The following is a 20715-nucleotide window of genomic DNA, read 5'->3' as shown; positions in this document are numbered from 1 at the left end:
TTCTGTTGTTTTCTTTTGTGTGAGATTTAGTAAAAATCTGTGGATTCAGGTACTGCCAGCCTTATCCATCCATTATAAAGCTCCCCATCACTTCATACTTAGTATTTTTTAGCAGCCTTTGACAATCATATGTTTTCTTCCATTAATTAGAGGCAGTAAAGTGGTGACATCATTCATTAGTTACCCAAAACATCTTTTCTTCATTATTAGGTAGAATACTTCTATAAAGAGAAACTTCTCCCTCACTGTATTTGTTAACTCTGAGGTATATAGTTCATGAAGAAAAGGGATTTTATTTCTTTTCCTTATTTACCAGTTTTCAAAATGAGTTAAATCGCCAGCATCTTCTAAAGTTGACCAATAATTTTTTTTTTTTTTGAGACGGAGTCTCGCTCTGTTGCCCAGGCTGGAGTGCACTGGCGCAATCTCAACTCACTGCAAGCTCCGCCTCCCGGGTTTACGCCATTCTCCTGCCTCAGCCTCCTGGGTAGCTGGGACTACAGGCGCCCGCCACCTCGCCCGGCTAGTTTTTTGTATTTTTTTAGTAGAGATGGGGTTTCAGCATGTTAGCCAGGATGGTCTCGATCTCCTGACCTTGTGATCTGCTCGTCTTGGCCTCGCAAAGTGCTGGGATTACAGGCTTGAGTCACCGCACCCAGCCGACCAATAATTTTTTAAGTCCCATTATGAACTCATGGATTTGAATTTATTTTATAAATTTTAATCCACTGTCAGCATCCTTGATGTCCAAACTCTCCCATCTTTTGCCAACAGGAAACCCTTTATTAGCTCCTAAGTCCTTCTGACAAGACCTGAAGTAGTCTTTGATAACCTAACTGCCTTTCTAGTATGACAGGATGTACCAGACTCATCCTGTGTATTTGTCGCCTGGGGCTATAACCCAGTCATTTTATCAAAAAGCCCTTCTATTTATAATAAATTAGAAACTAAACTGCAATAACTACTGGACTGGTTGCCTTATTTAGGATGTTTCAATGGAATGAGCTAGAATGTGTGTATTTTTAGAGAAAATACATTAAGAATTCATGTAATTCAAAACTGCAGGCTTTTTACTTCGATTGTATATTCAAGTCATCACTCGGGCTGAGTTGGTTGCAAATGGCACTAATTATTTGCTTTATTTCATTTTTAATAGTTTCAAAATAATACCATTATAAACAATATGATTATTAAAGTTAAGATGACTATGCAATTCTTTTTGTTTTCAGGAATACTCACTTCTACAGTCAAATGACTGCTATAAAGTCAAGTAAAATATCTCTGTGTGACCACCAATTTGGCACAGTTAGGACCATTTGCTTTTTAAAAAGACCATTTTGCTTCTTTTTTAAATAGAGACTGTGCTTTCTTACTACTTTTGATTTTATGTTGCTTTATTTACTTGGATCCAACTTTGGAGATACAGAACAAGTTATGGTCAGAAGTTCAGCTTCCATTCCTGACTCCTGTACACTATGTCCTCTCTTCCCCATAGTAACCATTTAAAAATTTTTTATTTTCCCTTTTTAACATAAGCAAATTATGAATAAGAATGTTTATATTTCCCCTTTCATAAATAATCATTAACATATTTTACTCTTAAATAAATGGTAGCAGATTATATACACATTATATCCTGGAGATCATTCTGCAGTAGTAGACATATTTGTGCAACTGCATATACTCCATTTTGTAGATGCACCATGGTTTCATGTCCCTGACGGATGTACATGTTGTCTTCAGTTGATTCTACAAATAGTGATAACCAAAAAAAAAAAAAAAAAAGGCCCTCTGCAGATATCTTTTTTATTTACAAAGTGTGTCTTTTGATGTGCTATTTATCAACCAATGTAAACTCATCCTCTCTGAAGTTTTAAATTTACAATCACCTAGCACCTAGATTCTGACTTCTAAATACTATTCCACACTTAAATAAACTACAGCTCCTTTGAGAAATGGCAGGTGCTAAGGCTGCAACAGGGAAGATACAAGATGAGTCTAACAACCTTCCTGTGCCAAAATGAAAAAAAATGCATATATATGGAGGAATGTCAAAAAGTACAAGAGGAAAAACAAAAGGACATGGGAGCCAACTTGAAGGGGCTTCCACTGACCAAATCTGATTTGAGTATAAAAATAAAGACAGTTAACGATCACTACTCAGTAAATAAAACAGGAACCCTTGAGTAGGTGCTGATGACAGAAAGAGACACACAGAGGAGGGCTCTGATAGAGCTCAGAATGTCAACTGGTAAATGTGGACAGGATATTAGTCTTAGAAAACCATAATTATGCAATCATCCAAGAAAATGCTGATTTGCCGGGCGCGGTGGCTCAAGCCTGTAATCCCAGCACTTTGAGAGGCCGAGATGGGCGGATCACGAGGTCAGGAGATCGAGACCATCCTGGCTAACACGGTGAAACCCCATCTCTACTAAAAATACAAAAACGAGCCGGGCGAGGTGGCGGGCGCCTGTAGTCCCAGCTACTCAGGAGGCTGAGGCAGGAGAATGGCGTAAACCCGGGAGGCGGAGCTTGCAGTGAGCTGAGATCTGGCCACTGCACTCCAGTCCGGGCGACAGAGCGAGACTCCGCCTCAAAAAAAAAAAAGAAAATGCTGATTTGGGCAAAAAATCATCATCAATGGATACTAAATCTAGGGGAAGAGTTTGCTGAATAGGATAATTTACATAGACTCAAAGTGTCTTCTCACAAATTGCTTCTTAGCTGTTAACAAATGAATTAGAAATCACAGTGGAGAAACTGGACACCATGTCCTGGTGACTGAATGTAGAGTAGGGGCAGACAAACAATGTGAGCTCCAGCTGTGAAACACTTGAGAAGATGTATCATTACCTACACAGTTCTCCAGCCAGGTACGCAGAGTAAGGAACGCATAACTTGGATATAATGTTAAGTGAATACCAGAAAAACTCAATTTGAGACATATATTCCATAAAATAACTAGCTTATAGTCTTTCAAAATGCCAATATCATGAAAAACAAAGAAAGAGGAACTGTCCAGATTAAAGGAGATTAAAGAGATATGACAGTCAAATGCAATATGTAATCTCTGTACTGAAAGATGATTGACCAAACTGGAATGCAGGCTGAAAATTCAAGTACTATATTAGTGTAAATTTTCCTGAACTTAATAAACAATACAGGTCTTAAGTAAAAGAATACTTTTTTAATTCTAAAATATGTACTGACTGTTTCGGAGAATGGTCTAAAAGAAAAAAAAAATAACAAAGAAATACATACTGAAGTGTAAGAGGTGTGATTTTTGCAACCTACTATATCGCAAGTTTTCTTCACTAACATCCAAGATTATGAAATCTTCTTTGCAGGTAGTAAAAATGTACAATGAAGCAAAAATGTAAAAGCCACAGAAGTAAAGTGAATATGACAGGCAACTAAACATTCAATGTAAGAAAAATGGAAATACAATTATCTAATGTATAATGTATCAATAAATTGGCCAAACTAGGCCAGTAGAAATAAAATAACAAAACTTCTTTTTAAAAAATCTGAAAAGATAAAAATGAACATTAAAGAAAGCAAATGTCAAACTGGGCACGGTGGCTCATGCCTATAACCCAGTACTTTGTGGGAGGATGAAGCTGGTGTTACCATTTGAGACCAGGAGTTCAAGACAAGCTTGCCCAACATGGTGAGACCCCATCTCTACTAAAAATATAAAAATTAGCCAGGTGTGGTGGCACATGCTTGTGTTCCCAGCTACTCAGGAGGCTGAGGCACGAGAATCACTAGAACCCAGGAGGCAGAGGTTGCAGTGAGCCAAGATTGAGCCATGGTACTCCAGCCTGGGTGACAGGGCAAGACTCTATCTCAAAAAAATAAAATAAAGAAGGCAAAGTCAAATGTATACAATAGCCACCTCAGAAACTGCTAGTAGCACTAGAGAATAGACTGTTTATGTGTATTTAAACATTATACGTCAAAAGCCTTAGATCTATTTTCAATTACATTAAATAACAATATTTATTTACTTCTATTCTTAGCACATAAAGATTTTCTTTCTTGTATATATAACTTCCCTACTTTTTATTTCCCTTATTTTTTTATCAGTTAACAGTGATTAGATGAATTAGATTCCAGTTGGGGGTGTTGGGGAAACCCTGATAGAAGGTAAACTAATTTTCCACAGAATTATAATGGAAGATGGTGTGCTTGACAAAGAGAGCTATAAATAAAGAAATTAAAGAATTTTATTTACTAAAGAATAGAGCATAGTGCACTAAATTCTCATCCTATGCCTCTTGTTCCCTTCCACCTATAGCTACTGCTTAAGTGTCAATGTCATTCAAAAGAGCTTCTTGCTAGGCACGGTGGCTCACACCTGTAATCCCAACACTTTGGGAAGCTGAGGCAGGAAGATCACTTGAGGCCAGGAGTTCGAGATCAGCCTGGACAACATAATGAGATCCCATCTCCACCAAAAAAAAAAAAAAAAAAAATACAAACTTAGCCGGGCGAGGTGGCATATGCTTTAGTCCTAGCTACTCAGGAGGCTGAGGTAGGAGGATCATTTAACCCAAGTGTTTGAGGCTGCAATGAGCTATCAACTGTGCCACTGCACTTTAGCAGGTACAACAGCCAGACCCTAACTCTTAAAAAAACGGAGGCGGCCTTCTTTTAAGGAATTCTTGGAAGAATTTTTGGACACACACTTACAGGGTAAATTCTGGACTAACTTGATGTTCTGAAGTTCAACCACAAATTATTTTCCTCTAGCTCTCTAGCCCTTTCTTCTCCTTCTAGCTGTATTTATATCTGTACACTGGTTAGATGAGCCTCACGTTTCTGCCACACAGAACTAATTATTTAATTATTTAATAAAAAAAGGAAAATATGATGTTATTTGTTAGTTGGTGCTATGTGCCAGATATTAGGTTCTTATTTAATCCTTTTATTTTCATAATACAGACAAATAAATTCAGGATCAGAGAAGGCTGTGTAAATAAATGCCAACATTGTAATAACAAGGGTACAAATTATGAATATATATGGAGAACTAAAAGGAAGTTCAGAAAAATAAAAGTCACTAATTTCTTAGGATGAGAGGAGTAGTTTTTTAAAAAAAAATTCCTTAATGTTTGTGGCAGAAAATGTGCCCCTCCCTATCCACCCAGTATCCATTTTGCTCGTCCTCTAGTATTAATAACCATCCCCCCAGTTTTGGTTGACACATGCCCACCCCGCTAAAGATTAGCTTTCTCAGTATCTTCTACAGCTCAGTATAGTCATATGAGTAGGTTGTGGCCAATGAGATACAGCTAGAAGTGATGGTGATGTGTGATTTCTACATCATAGCCTTAAATATGAAGTGGCTTGCCTTAAATCCTCCCCCTTTGCATCTTCTCCCTGCTAGCTGAAAAGGGTAACCACTAGTATTGGAAGTCATACATTAAGAAAAGTAAGGCTGCCCAAAGTTTGAACTCCCTTCCCTGGGAGTGAAAGAGAAGTAGTTATATTTAAGCCTCTGTGTTTTTAGTTCTCTAATACAGTACCCTAACTGTTTCTCTAGCCTAACAGCTGTACTAACTTTGTGAAATAAACATTTTGGAAAGACTATGTTTTATACATACACAATTTTAACTCACCTGCTCATATCCTCAACTAATGAGTATTGAGCTAGAGTTTCTATTGGGAACGAAATGCCATAGGAAAAAAAAAAAAAAAACTTTATGTGAAAGTAAAAAGATAAAATACAACTGGCCCGATTCCTGACTGAGGAACTGGAAATAGGGGAAATGCAATCACATGCATGGTTTTATGGGGAGTGATTTCAGAACTCAGCATCAGTATCTTTCTCCATACTTTTCCCTCTGTCTGGAGAATGCTTTCTCTCCAAAGCAATCACTAAAACTTTTCACTCTTCAAGACTATTCAAAACTACGACTATTCAAAACTATGTCCTTTAGGTAGCCATTCCCTGATTTCCCCAGGCACACATCACTGCTCTAGCTCATGTTCCCACAATACTGTGCTCATGTTACTAACAATTCCTTCACAATATTACAATTATTTGTATACATATATCTCTCTGCTAACTAGGTCTTGAAGATCATTCAGTCAGGACCTTAATTTTAGTTATTTTATAGACCATTGTCCACTTTAGCATGACTGCAGAAAGAATCTGGAAAGTAGTAAGCAATGACTAAATGCTAAGTATTAACAACAACAAAAAAGAATAGTGGCCAAAGTCAAGCAATGGTTTTCCAACTTTTTGGACCATGACCTATATAATACATTTTACACCATGATGGAGTATACACACACATAAACAGAAATAAAAAGTTTGATGAAATAGTACAAATAAAAACTGTAAAAGGTTTCAGAAGACCTGGAAAACATCTTCTCATCTGTACAACTCTGAAAACCAGGTAGTTCCACTGCTTTGTTAAGCACTGACCAGCAAAAACAACAGTTCCTTTCAGCATTCTAAACTACCAATCCAAGACAAAATTGTACTATAAACTCTTCTTAAAGTACAGTATGATTCTATTTCCTTAAAGTTTCTAACTGAAGAAATTTAAAACTGCTGAAAGTGGAGCGATACTAGGAAGAGTAACTTTTAACATGACTGATTTCAAAGATGATTACTTAGTTGTGTTGAACCTGGGATAAACTCAAGAGAAAGTATTTTCTAGTAAGCAGAGAATGATCAGATGAGAAATAAGGGCTATGGATATATACACTGAAAAGTCACTGAAAAACAGTTTCCTAACATACATACAAAACTTATTACAATATTATGACATGAATGAAAATCTCTAAATCTTTAATTTATAGTTATAACAATCAGGCAAACCTTAACGATTTTTTTCCCCCTTTAGTATTATTATCTATCAGGCAGAAAAGTCTAACACACACAGAAATTATGTTTCCAAAAAATCAAGTGAGGTTGGAGAGGGTAATAGGAGTTAAGAGATTAAATTAGATTGGCTATGAATCGAAATATGTTGAAGCTGTATGGTATGTACATGGGGCTCATTTTACTACTGTCACTACTTTAACATAAACTTCAAATTATTAATAATAATATTTCAGTTAACACAAATAATGCCTACATTTAAAAGTTCAATTTTGGCTGGGCGCAGTGGCTCACACCCAAAATCCCAGCACTTTGGGAGGCTGAGGTGGGTCAATCACCTGATGTCAAGAGTTCAAGAACAGTCCAACCAACAAGGTGAAACCCCATCTCTACTAAATACAAAAAATTAGCCAGGCATGGTGGCACATGCCTGTAATCCCAGCTACTTGGGAGGCTGAGGCACAAGAATCGCTTGATCCCAGGAGGTGAAAGTTTCAGTGAGCCGAGACTGTGCCATTGTACTCCAGCCTAGGCATCAAGAGCAAAACTCTGTCTCAAAAATAAATAAATAAATGTTCAATTTTAAAGAGATTACTGATATTTAGTTTGCTTTTTAAAAAAGGTTTTGGCAGGGCACGGTGGCTCACGCCTGTAATCCCGGCACTTTGGGAGGCCAAAGCAGGCGGATCACCTGAGCTCGGCAGTTCGAGACCAGCCTGACCACCATGAAGAAATCCTGTTTCTACTAAAAATACAAAATTAGCCAGGTGTGGTGGTGCATGCCTGTAATCCCAGCTACTCGGGAGGCTGAGGCAAGAGAATCGCTTGAACCCAGGAGGCGGAGGTTGTGGTGAGCTGAGATTGCACCATTGCACTCCAGCCTGGGCAACAAGAGCAAAACTCCATTGCCAAAAAAAAAAAAAAAAAAAGGTTTTAAAATATTTATATGCTTTTATATTACTTTAATGAATACTGCCACAAAAAAAATGAAGCTACCAGCAATCCAGCAATATATAATTTTAAACTAAATTATTTGTTATGTGGTATTTCATCTGTCTGCATATACCTATGGGTGTGTAATGCATCTAAAAAAAAACTTCTTTTACTGTGAGTCATGTGGTTAAAAGTGAAATAAATAATGGAGTATGTATCAGATACTAGGTTGGACACTAGGTTAATCCTTCACTATAAAATACATTCTAAAACTGGAATAGATAAAAGATGATTAGGAATTTTGGTACCCCATATACAACTAATTCTGATTCTTTTACTATAAATTTTCCTTTCATATCAAACCTCTGCCGTTTACTAATGTAACTGAGGACTGAATCATTTAGAACTGTGAAAACAGTATTACAGAAGTAATAATAATCAGTATCAAGCACAAAAACAAAAAGACTCTTTCTTGTTTTAGGCTTGTAGGAAATTCAGACTGTTACTTCACTCTTTTCCAAAGGCCCCATGCCTTGACATAAAAGCTTTTGATCCTAAGACTCATGATCTTTTACTAACATACTTTTCCTTAGTATAAAAATTAAATCACTCTGCTTTTTTGCTTAATCCTGTCAAAATGCCTTACCACCAAAGTCACATTACCAGGACATTTTTAACATATGTGAAATTTAAGATTATCATGGTTTAAGTCGATCCCTCCAAAAACAAAGAAACCCCCCCCCCAAAAAAAAACCCTCTTCCTTTTAATATTGGGCTTGATACTTGTCCTTATGATCAAACCTCACTCCTACATTTGAACGGCCACAGATTTTGGTATCTCTCTGCATTTATGGTATTCACCTGATATATATATGTATTTTTGAAGACTTTTATCTCTTTCTTGATTATAAGCTTTAAAGGAACTCAAATTTTAGAATCCCATGATATCTACCACATAGTAATTGCTCAATCATCTAAATAACTACCTGAAAACAAACACTTGTATTTCTGAAAACAACAGTAGAACTGAGAAATAGCTATTCGGAGTCATTCTCATTAAGACTAACCCACTATTCTTGCGCCTTATGCCTCAGTTCTGAGAGATACTGTAGACACTGAATTCCAGAAGTCAGTACTGTTTGAATAGAACTTTGCACATTTCCAGCTTTGTCTCTACATATTTTAATCTCAATAACTTAGATCTCAATCTATCTACACCAAAGAAACTTCTGAGCGCAACTTAACATTTAAAGTTGACTTCTGACTCAACAGTCACCTCATACCATAGTGATAGATAATATATTTTCAATCATAAACACTGATTTTCTCAGTCACATATACAAGTTGATTTTGGTACAAGATTCCTGGAATTTCTCCCTAAAACTAGTGGTTCCAACCCATTCACATGGGGAATACGCTCCCCATGGGTAGCGTTTTTTCTGCTATGCTTCCTTTTCCTTCCTTTACCTGGAACTAACCCACACAAAAACTTTTTTTTTTTTTGAGACGGAGTCTCACCCTGTCGCCCAGGCTGGAGTGTGGTGGTGCGATCTCGGCTCACTGCAAGCTCCGCCTCCTGGGTTCACGCCATTCTCCCACCTCAGCCTCTCGAGTAGCTGGGACCACAGGTGCCTGCCACCATGTCTGGCTAATTTTTTTGTATTTTTAGTAGAGAAGGGGTTTTCACCGTTAGCCAGGATGGTCTCGATCTCCTGACCTAGTGATCCACCCGCCTCAGCCTCCCAAAAGAGCTGGGATTACAGGCGTGAGCCACCGCGCCTAGCCAAAAACTTTTAACAATGAATAAACCTGGGATAAATAACTGCAAAGCTAGATGTCAAACACATTCTCCTTATTAGGAGACTTGCATACTTCTTTACCTGGGGGACTATGACTTCTATAAACATCTTCCTGAGCCAGGCGCGGTAGCTCACACCTGTAATCCCAGCACTTTTCAGAGGCCAGGGTGGGTGGATCACGAGGTCAGGAGATCGTGATTATCCTGGCCAACATGGTGAAACCACGTCTCTACGAAAAATACAAAAATTAGCTGGGTGTGATAGCATGTGCCTGTTATCCCAGCTACTCAAGAGGCTGAGGCAGGAGAATCACTTGTCGGAGGTTGCAGTGAGCTGAGATCATGCTACAGCACTCCAGCCTGGCGACAGAGCAAAATTCTGTCTTAAAAAAAACAAAACAAAACAAAACAAAAAAAAAACACTTCCTCTCTAACATCTTTTTGAATATATATTATTTGTTCTTCCTTTCTTTTCAAACTACATTTCTCATCATTATTGAAATTACAAAAGTTAAAGCATGCTATGAAAACTTTCCAATTAGCTCATTAAATGACTCCAGTAATTTACCCTCCATTTTCTTTTTACCTCACTTGCATGCCATTTGGTCCCACAAATTCGAATATACTCAATTGTATATTTAAACTGGCTATTCCATTATCACCCCTAGATTATAACAGTCTTTCTTGAAGTTAATTTATAACTTTAAAACATGGCAAGATGCCAAATGATTATAGGTGAACAGCTTCATATACACGCATATGAATTTAACATGAATACAATTCTCCTGGGAATCTTGTCAAAATGGAAATTCTGGTTCAGTAGATCTGGGACCTTTTATGATGAAGGAATGGTTCTGTACAGTACTGGAATAGAGAATAAATGATTCTATGCACTTGTCAAAACCCACAGAACAGTGCCTCACGGAATAAGTATTAATAGACACAAATTTTAAAAATCAACCAGTATGATGATGATCACAGGATGGAATGCACACTGTGACAAATGAATCTAATTTTATCACAAATTTATCACATAATTACACTCAAAGGGGTGAGGGAAAAATGAACTTGACCAACATCAGAAAACAGTGTTTTGACTAGAAACTTAAAGGCTAAATATTAAAATGTACTGTACATAAACACCATATTTTAGTTGGAAAATTAGTTTCTCCTGATAAAGTATATCTAAAAATTCTAAAACTGCTTTACATGTATATTAGGAGTGAATATATAAGCACATAAATGGTGGATGGTGAGAGCCAGGTTTCTCACTGTTGAATAAGGAAGTTACAAAGGAATAAGAAACAAAGGTTAGAATGAACCCTATAGTACAGGATTAGAGTTGGAGCCATCGGTATGAACTCATGTTTATGTATGAGTTGGTATGTATATAGATGGAAAGATACAGAAATTACTATAGATATCTAGGTATACATAGTGTATCTATATATATTACCTAGCTCTGTCCACTTTGTTCACTGAGAGGAAATAAAAGCAGTGACACTTGAATATTAACAAGCATACGCAGTACCCAAATCTTGGTTTCTAATACCATTCTCCACAAAAATGGAACCAAGTCTCCTTGGAGAGTGGCTGATTCTCGGGTGAAAGTAAGGGAGTATGTAAAAGAAACATACAAGCCAAACTAAAAAAGCTTCCAAGAGCCAAGGCTAGATCAATTTAAGTAACAAAAAAGTCAACTATTATACATTAGGTACATAAAAGTACCTATTATACATAAACACACAAATATTATACACAAATATGTATTTTATAGAGTTGTAATCCAGTTTAGTGGATTACATATAATCCACTAAATCCATATAAGCACACATATAAATTCATACATATATAAATGATTTATAAATTTCCTTACAGAAATTCCATTTAATACATGTAAATACTCCCCCCACCAGGAGATGGAATTTAATTCCTACCCAACCCTCCTGAAAGTAGGCTAGACACAGTGACTTGCTTCCAAAGAATATATTATGGAAAGGGAACTTTATAGTAGAGAAACTTGCAAATACTACCTTGACCAAGTGATGGAGGTTACCACCACCAGTAATGTCATGAGGATAACACGTTTCCCATGATGTGACTAGCACACTTTATCTCTGTGGTATTCTTTTAAGAACCAATAACCCTAGTTTATCCTAAGAACAATAGACAAGGCCAGGTATGGTGGCTTACACCTGTAATCTCAACATTCTGGGAGGCCAAGGCAGGTGGATTACCTGAGGTCAAGAGTTCAAGATCAGCCTGACCAACATGGAGAAACCCTGTCTCTACTAAAAATACAAAAATTAGCCAGGCCTGGTGGCGCACACCTGTAGTCTCAGTCACTCAGGAGGCTGTGGCAGGAGAATCGTTTGAACCCAGGAGACGGCAGTTGCAGTGAGCCGAGATCGCACCATTGCACTCCATCCTGGGCAAGAGAGCAAGACACCATCTCAAAAAAAAAAAAAAGAACAACAGACAAATCTAGATTTCAAAGACATTCTACAGGATACCTGGCCAGTATTTCTCAAGATGATTTAGATCATGAAAACTAAGGAAAGACTTAGAAACTCTCACAGATCAAAGACTGGGGAGATTTGACAACTAAACGCAATGTGGTACTCTGGATTTAATCCTACAATAGAAAAGAGGGAGTTAATGGGAAAATCACTGAAACCTAAGTAAAGTATAGAGTTTAGGTAATAGTTTTTTAAAAAAGAACTAAAAAATAAATAAAATGGCTATAAATCTTGTTTCCCCATCTGGAAAGTGGGAATCATAACACTGTATACTTCACAGAAGTTTTGTGAGGATGAACTGTGATAATTCAAGTAATGCACAACGCCCTATGTGCATCATGCTAGGTTAAGGCACAGTAAGAGCTCAACAATCATCGGTTGCCATTGTTACTGTTTCCGGAGAAATAAAACTTAGCTAGCCTCTTGTTGGTCTTGCTCAAGACACAGTTCCCTGGAGGTTCCCAGAAAATGAAAACCATATATAACAACATCAATAACAAAAAAAGTAGCAAGATGCTATGACTCCAGATGAATAGCTTCATATAAATGTGTATGAACTTAATACATAAGAATCACTTGGGAATCTTGTTAAAATGAAGATTCTGATTCAGTAGGTCCGGGGCAAGGCACAAGGTTCTACAATTATAATAAGCTCCCAAGTGATGCCAACACTGCTGGTCCATGGACCACAACTGGAGCAACTTTTCTATTTCTGTAGTTTTAAATATTCCCCATTTTTAAAAAAAGTTTAAACATTTTCTCCATTTATCATAACGTAATACTCATTTTAAAACACAAAACTGTACCACATATAACCCATCAGTCATCAACATCTTAAATAAGCAACCACGAACGCAGAGTAAAAGAGATAACATCACATTAATGCTTGCCCACACATTATCTTATGACTATATACAGAAAAGTAATATCTTTGAAAGTTAACTCATATACCATTTCTGATCTTTAACCATATAGCCATTCCTGAAATAAATCATCACTCAAGATAACTTATTTAAAACTAAAAACAGTCGGTTGGGCACAGTGGCTCACGCTTGTAATCCCACCACTTTGGGAGGCCGAGGTGGGTGGATCATGAGGTCAGGAGTTCAAGACCAGCCTGCCCAAGATGGTGAAACCCCCATCTCTACCAAAAATACAAAAATTAGCGGGGCGTGGTGGCAGGCGCCTATAATCCCAGCTACTCAGGAGGCAGAGGCAGAAAATTGCTTGAACCCAAGGACAGAGGTTGCAGTGAGCCAAGATCGTGCCACTGCACTCCAGCCTGGGCAACAGAGTGAGACTCCATTTCAAAAAAACAAACAAACAAAAAAAACACTAAGAAAAACTCTGCCAGGATTTGAAAAATTTGCTTGCAAATACCACCACAAATTCACACAGCTGCAAATTGATGCTTTGAAATCTTCCAGCATTATCTTTAAAAAGCTTAACTTCAGTTACATAAAACTTTGTGTTGAGCTGTAACTGTTATACAGGTGCATCCTGGCCCACATTTCTTAGTAAATAAATTTCAAGATTGTCAGCAGTAGCATAGCCAAAGAGACATATTTTTCTGTGTATTCTTCTTCCTTTCAGTGAATAGTTACAGAGAGCTCTCCAGACAGAACACTTAAAAAAATTTTTTTTCAATAGAAAGCTAACTGTAACCTGCCAATGCCAAATGAATTCTTTCTTAATTCTATTCCGTTTAATAAACTTTCACAAAGGAAAAAGGAAATTTTGAAGCAAAAATACATTATAGAATTCTAGCCACTAAAAAACCAAAATTTACTTTAGAAAGCTACTTACAATGAATATCAACTTTAAAAACAAAGTATATTTCTCATCTAATTGTATTAGGGGCCCAGGTATGGTGGCTCATGTCTGTAACTCCCAGTGCTTTGGGAGGCCAAGGTAGACAGATCACTTGAGGTCAGGAGTTTGAGACCAGCCTGGCCAACATGACAAAACCCTGTCTCTGCTAAAAATACAAAAATTAGCTGGATGCAGTGGTGCATGCCTGTAGTCCCAGCTACTCGGGAGGCTGAGGCAGGAGGACTGCTTGAACTCGGTAGGTGGAGGATGCAGCAAGCCGAGGTCACACCACTGCACTCCAGGCTGGGCGACAGAGCAAGACTCCAGCTCAAAAAAAAGAAAAAAAATTACTCTATATTAATATTCATAGTTATACAAGCTTTTGGTTTTTTGCAAGAAAATCCCTCTACCTCTAAAGTTCACCTCCTCAGTCTTTTAACAAGGCACAATCTCCCTTCTTCGTAATGTCTTATGACAAAAGCTTCTGGAGAAAGGAGTGGGAATTCAGTGTTAATGACTGTAGACCACAGTTATAGTAGCAGTAAGAAAGAAAATGAAGGCAAAAAAGAAGGTCTCTCTCCTGATAAACTCCAAGACAGTTGTAAAAACTAGATAACCACATTTTTCAGAAGCACACAAAATTAACAACTCTGAATAATTAAAGAAATATGTTTTGCAATTATTTAAGATGAGTATGCATTGTAAAAGATTCCTTAAATTAGATTTCACAAGGTTTAATTTTTTTTTTTTTTTTGAGAAGGAGTTTTGCTCTTGTGGCCTAGGCTGGAGTGCAATTGTGTGATCTCCGGCTCACCACAACCTCCACCTCCTGGATTCAAGCAATTCTGCCTCAGCCTCCAGAGCAGCTGGGATTACAGGCTACCACACCCAACTAATTTTGTATTTTTAGTAGAGACAGGGTTTCTCCATGTTGGTCAGGGTGGTCTCGAACTCCCAACAACCTTAGGTGACACGCCCGCCTCGGCCTCCCAAAAATGCTGGGATTACAGGCGTGAGCCACCGCGCCCGGCCACAAGATTTAATTTTTTTCACCTGTAGTATCAAATTAGACCAATTACTCCTCCTCACTTTAGATATGGCAGAAAAATAAATAAAATATTGGAACAGGTAAGTAGTCAGAATATACCAGCATATGATCTGTCTGCATATCCAACTAGAGGATTTACTCTCAAGAGTCTTATTTCCTATTTTATGGGTAGTTTGGTTCCTGTGTTTCCTCTAGATATTTCTACCTACTAAACATTTCATTGCAACTATAAATAAGAAAATATGAGACTAGGTATGGTGGCTCACACCTGTAATCCCAACACTTTGGGAGGCCAAGGTGGGAGGACTGCTTGAGTCCATGAGTTCAAGATCAGATGAGGCAATATGGTGAGACCTCATCTCTACAAAAAATTTTAAAATTAGCTGAATGTGGTGGCATGCACGCCTGTCAGGATGCTGAGGTGGGAGAACCGTTTTGAGCCCAGGAGGTAGAGGCAGAGGCTACAGTGAGCCGAGACTACACGACTGTACTCCAGCCCAGGTGACAGAGTGAGGCCCTGTCTCGAAGAAAAAAAATTGTGGGTGGACAATATGACTCTTCTATTCACATAACTGTAGTAGCATACCTATAGAGATCTGAATCAAAGCTAAGATTCAAGTCTTTTAATTAAACCTCAACTCTGGTGGTTCTAGTAAAACTTTACTGTTCGAAACTTTACAATTCACTTTGTATTTAATTAAGATGAAACCTCAATATCAATTCAATCCTTAGAGTGGAGGCAATCATATGAGTTCTAATTAATGCAGAGATAGCATCAACTCAGGTTTTATAACTCCTAGACCAATACTTGTTCAATAACGCTGCTTTCCATAACTGTTCCTTATTTTATTCTGTATGATATTCTTGTTATCCAAACGGTACCTATGAAAGCTGATAAACTAAAATATAACTAGTTAGGTCAGAAAATTCCATGTGTCAGGCCGGGCATGGTAGCTCACACCTGTAATCCCAGCACTTTGGGAGGCCGAGGCAGGTGGATCACTTGAGCACAGGAGTTTGAGACCAGCTTGGCCAATGTGGCGAAACCCCATCTCTACATAAAAAAATACAAAAATGAGCTGGGACTGGTGGCCAGCGCCTGTAATCCCAGCTACTCTGGAGGCTGAGGTAAGACAATCACTTGAGCCTGGGAGACGGAGGTTGCAGAGAGCCAGGATCGCACCACTGCACTCCAGCCTGGGCGACAGAGCGAGACTCTGTCTCAAAAAAAAAAGAAAAACAAGAGTCCAAGTTTCAGATTAAACAAATACTACTACTTAATTTTAGTTTTCTATCTAACATTTTTCTTAATCTTCTTAATTGCCAAAACTTTCCCATTTCTTGTCCACCCCCATGTTGCCAACACTGTAATTAATGTTTTTGTTATATAGTATCCTGTGTTACACAAAACATGCTGGTTACAATAAGCAAATATTCAGTGCTCATTGTCTCAGAAAATATTTTAAGCCCTTTACATGAAGCACCTCAATCCTCAATTTTTTTTAAAATTTTATTTTTCATAAATTAGAGACAAGGTCTCACTATGCTGCCTAAGCTGATCTCCAACTCCTGAGTTCAAGTGATCCTCCTGGCCTCAGCCTCTCAAAGTGCTGGGATTACAAGCATGATCCACCAAACCCAGCCATGAACTTTAAATAAGATAACAGTGTAATCCCCTCTTTAGGGGGCAAAAATCAGAGCTTCAGAGATTAATTTGCCCTAATTCACACAACTAATAAGAGGTAGAAATGGGATAAGTAAACAGTTTGACTCCACATTCCTAATTTCTAAATATGATAATGCATATAACTACATGGATTATAAATTAATATGCAGATAACTCAAAATTTGGGAGCTACAGAATTTGAAGAATCTTCTTTGCAAACACTTGGCCCAAGCAAGAACTCTTAACACCTTCACAGATAATTAAAACTCCAATCTGAAAACAAAACAGGGCGCAGTAATATTTCAACAAATGTTTGGCTCAGCACTGTCTAAAACTTTCTCCAGTGATAGAACTTTTCTATGTACTGTCCAATATGGTAGCCACTAGACACATATGATTATTCAGCACTTGAAACGTATCTAGTACGACTAAGTAAATTCTGAATACTTTGTAATTGAAGTTTAAATAGCCACATGTGACTAGTGGTAACCATATTGAACAGTACAGATATAGAAGACAAAATGCCAGAAAAAGATGAGTGAAAAAATTTTTACTGCCTTCATCTAGAAATTTCACTAACAGTCAAAACAATTTAAATCTACTTTACATGCTCCAGCTTAATTATTAGCTCAAATATAAACTTCCAAATAGATTTAAGTAAACAAAAACTTTCTATATTTAAGACCTACTGTGTATCTGAATGAAAAAAATTAAAACCTGTATTATGAAAAAAGGTTCGTATATCACAATTTTTTTAGTATTTTGGATAGCTAAGAGGAAAACCTGAAAACTCTGCTACCTATGAGGAAAGCTAAACAACAACAATAATAATAAAGAAAAAAGAGAGTGAAGTTTTCAACTCTCTTCATAGTAAACGACTGATAACAAAGTGCTTACTTACCTTGATTCTCCACTACTGTTTCTAACACTTTCTTCATCACTGTGTCCATTCATTGTAAATTATTATTAAGAAGTTTTAAAGTAAAATATAAATCTTCCCAGTTTAAAAAATGAATATAAATACTGACTCCTTGAATATAAAAATTCACAGATAAATTTTCTTCAACAGTCACAGGTTTTCTGGGACTCTCCTTTCATTCACCTAAAGAAAATATATTAACAAATTAAGAAAATTTCCTACAGAAAAAAGGTAAATAAGCCCTGTTTAAAACATATAAATCTACGTAGGCCATTTAGACTAGAGGTGGTAAGGAAGAAGTGGAGGCCTTTTATTAAATACTTAAAATACCTAGACTTCTAGTAACCACACTCCTGACTACTAACTGGAATTTAGTATGCTACTGCTAGTATACTTCGGATAGAAGAATTAAAATACTTGTGGAGTGATATGATTTTGAGAGACTAACTGAAACTGCAACTATCTAACAATGTTTGTATAGACTCCTAAAGCAAGGTGATACGAAGTAACATAGGCATACATCCCAAGAGTAGATAACGGAGTCTTATTAGATAACTTGGTCGAATAAATGAAGTAGTGGGTGGGGGGAGGTTACCTTTAATCAAGCCCTCATTCCTCCCACCAAGAACTTCATACACTTGAGTGAGAAAGTTTTGAAAACGCTCCCATGGGAGGAACAGGCAAATAAAAGATATCATATAATCTCAACAAAAATGCACAGATCAAAATAAATGTGTTCTTTAACAGGTAAACGGATAGTGGGATAACGTTTAAATAATACTTAACCAGTTTGCACTTGGTTTTTATTTTGTGAAAAAAATTAAAAAGGTAATAGAATATCCACTATATCTGATTTTTTTACGTAAAAAAATTGGGGCAAGAATAATGAACCAAGACACACCATTTCCACCTTTAGAGATTTCGGTACAACACTGAAGAATCACCTACAAGCCATCCACGAATAAACAAAGGAGATCTCTGGCAGGGGAGGGAGAGGAAGAAGCGGGGGAAGGAGACGTCAGATCCTTCCCCAGCCAGAAAGTACCGAGACAGCCAACTGAGAGCAGAGCTGTCCTCCGACCTCAGCAAACAGAATTCACTCCTACGATTATTTCCCTTCCACAAAAGAGGGAGGGAAACAGACTGTTACCAACTCAATGATAGCAAAGTCTGCATCTGGATCAGGATGTTAATTCTCTAGACTATAGTCCAGTAGACTCTGCAAGCACAGGTTATCTAAAAAGTAACCGTTCTACTGGACATTTATTCCTAATGTTAAATATTAATCTCACCCTACTCAAAGAGCCTTACTGAACAATTAAGTCTTAAAAAAATCGATGTTAACAAACTGCCTTTCCCGTTTCTTCCTTTAAAAAGTTCACTCCCCTTTTCGTTCTTTCATTTTCACCTTCCTTGCGTCCCTCAAAATGGCTTTCTCTGTACATTTTAACTTCCTTTCTCCATCTCCCTTATCCGAAAAAGTCCTCTGAAACCCTTCCATAACCTTAAGTTCTGAAGCTCCAAGCGCACACAGCGCTCTTTCCTCTCAAGTGTCTCCATGAGGACTATCCTAAGTTATCAAACGTCTTCAATCGCCTGTCTTTTAGCAGTTGCTTTGCTCCTGCTAAGTTTTTAGAGCGGCACTCGAAAGAGGTTCGGAAATCATCCTCCTTGCTCATCCATCCAACGCGCTCCAATCGGCCTCCCTTGCGGACCTGCCCCCTCTCCCAGGGCCTCCATCCCGGTCCGGGAGTCCCTCTTCCCGCCTCAAACTTCCCGCAGACCCGCCCCGCGCCCTCCCAGGCTCGCCCGAGCCGCCGCCCCCTCCCCCTCCCGCCGCTCCCCACGTGCTGGGAGCCCGGGTCGCGGCGGGACCCACGCACCGGCTAAGAGCCACCCATTCGCCGGTCTCCTCTCGCGGCCCGGTCGGCACTAAGCTGAAGAGGCCGAGGCAGGGCCGCCAGACCGGCGTAAGTACGCGTTCTGCGGCCGCCGGCCTGTACTCGCCGCTCACACGCCCCCTGCGCGCCGGGCCCGTACACCGCCACCGGCACTCAGCGAGCCAGCCGGCCTTCGCCCGGCCGCTGGGCCGCCGCCTGGGCACCGCGCCGCGCCCGCCCTACACCCGGCCGGCTCCTGTCCTCCCCGCCACATCCTGACCCGCCTGCTGCCCCCTTTCTTACCGGCAGGCTTGGCGGGGCGGAGGGAGCCGACTCCAGTCGACGGCCTCCCCCGCGCCCAGGCCCGGGATCCCGCTGCCGAGGTCCTAGAGCTCCGGCGTCTCCGGGTAAGGAAGAGTCCGTGCGGGGGAGGGGGAAGGGGACAGACGCGGAGGGGAAGGGGAAGGGGAAGGGGAAGCCCTGGTCCGCAGCACCAACGCGCGATCCCCTGCGGAGTGGAGCTAACAATTCATTATTGAAGCACCAACGGCGAGGGCAGCAAGAGCTAGAAGTAACGAGTCGTCGCCGCCGCCGCGCGCGCTCCCGCTCCCGCCGCTTATCTGCCCCCGGCAGCCGCCATGACGCCGAGAGAGCGAGCGAGCGCAACCGTCTCCGTCGTAGCCGCCGCCGCCACCGAGGTCGCCGTCGCCTCCGCCTCCCGCGCGACGTAAGCGCCTCTGCTCACTCCCCTTCTCGACAGAGCGCGAGGCGGGCCGGCGAGCGGGCGAGTGCGCGCACGCCGAACCCTTTCGGCTCGCGCGCGGGCGGCGGGAGGGACTACGTTTAAGAGTCGTGGGTGTAGGAAAAAAGCGATTGGTACTGGGGCGGGCGGAGGGCGAGTGCGCGCACGCGCACGAATGGGAGTGCGCACGCTGGCCGCGCGGAGGCCGCCGGACTCTGACTGCGCGGAGGCCGTCCCGACGCTGGTCGTGGCCTTAGTCCGCTGATCCTCGCTTGGGTGCCCGCCCTTAGCGGCGCGGCGTTGAATTCCGGGAAATGGGAGCTTCAGGCTCGCTCCGTGCGGGTATGGGCGCTAATGTCACTCGGGATGGTTGCGCAAAGACGTCGCGGCGGAGACTGACAAGGAACCGGGGAGGAACGGGGGTGGGGAGAGAGTGCGATCGTACTCGGGAAGCCGGGAACGGCCGCGCTGAATAAGCCTAAGGGGCCGGGTCGCAAGGAGTGTCGGGTAGCACAGGCCTCGGCTCCATCGGAGCGCCAGGCCTCAGGGTCCGGGCG

The 20715-nt window shown here is 40.0% G+C and overlaps 1 protein-coding gene across 3 annotated transcripts in view; it reads right to left on the bottom strand.

The window, feature by feature from the left end:
* The window catches only part of CHD1 (chromodomain helicase DNA binding protein 1), a 76037-nt gene extending 55915 nt beyond the window's left edge, over positions 1-20122 (bottom strand). Inside the window, exons 1-2 of one of the 3 annotated variants that reach the window (XM_033179034.1) lie at positions 19720-20122; positions 17519-17719 (exon numbers count right to left, since the gene is read on the bottom strand). In XM_033179034.1, the coding sequence (XP_033034925.1) occupies positions 17519-17571 (53 nt within the window). In that variant the 5' untranslated portion in view covers positions 17572-17719; positions 19720-20122. The remainder of the gene's footprint in view (positions 1-17518; positions 17720-19719) is intronic. The other 2 variants (XM_033179032.1, XM_033179033.1) reach the window with 2 other exon arrangements.
* Positions 20123-20715: the final 593 nt, after the last annotated feature.

Source organism: Trachypithecus francoisi, unplaced genomic scaffold (assembly GCF_009764315.1).
Source record: "Trachypithecus francoisi isolate TF-2019V2 unplaced genomic scaffold, Tfra_2.0 Lachesis_group2, whole genome shotgun sequence".
NCBI classification, from domain to species: Eukaryota; Metazoa; Chordata; class Mammalia; order Primates; family Cercopithecidae; genus Trachypithecus; species Trachypithecus francoisi.
Note: the sequence above shows the minus strand (reverse complement) of the source record. Positions and strands in the feature narration are given on the sequence as shown.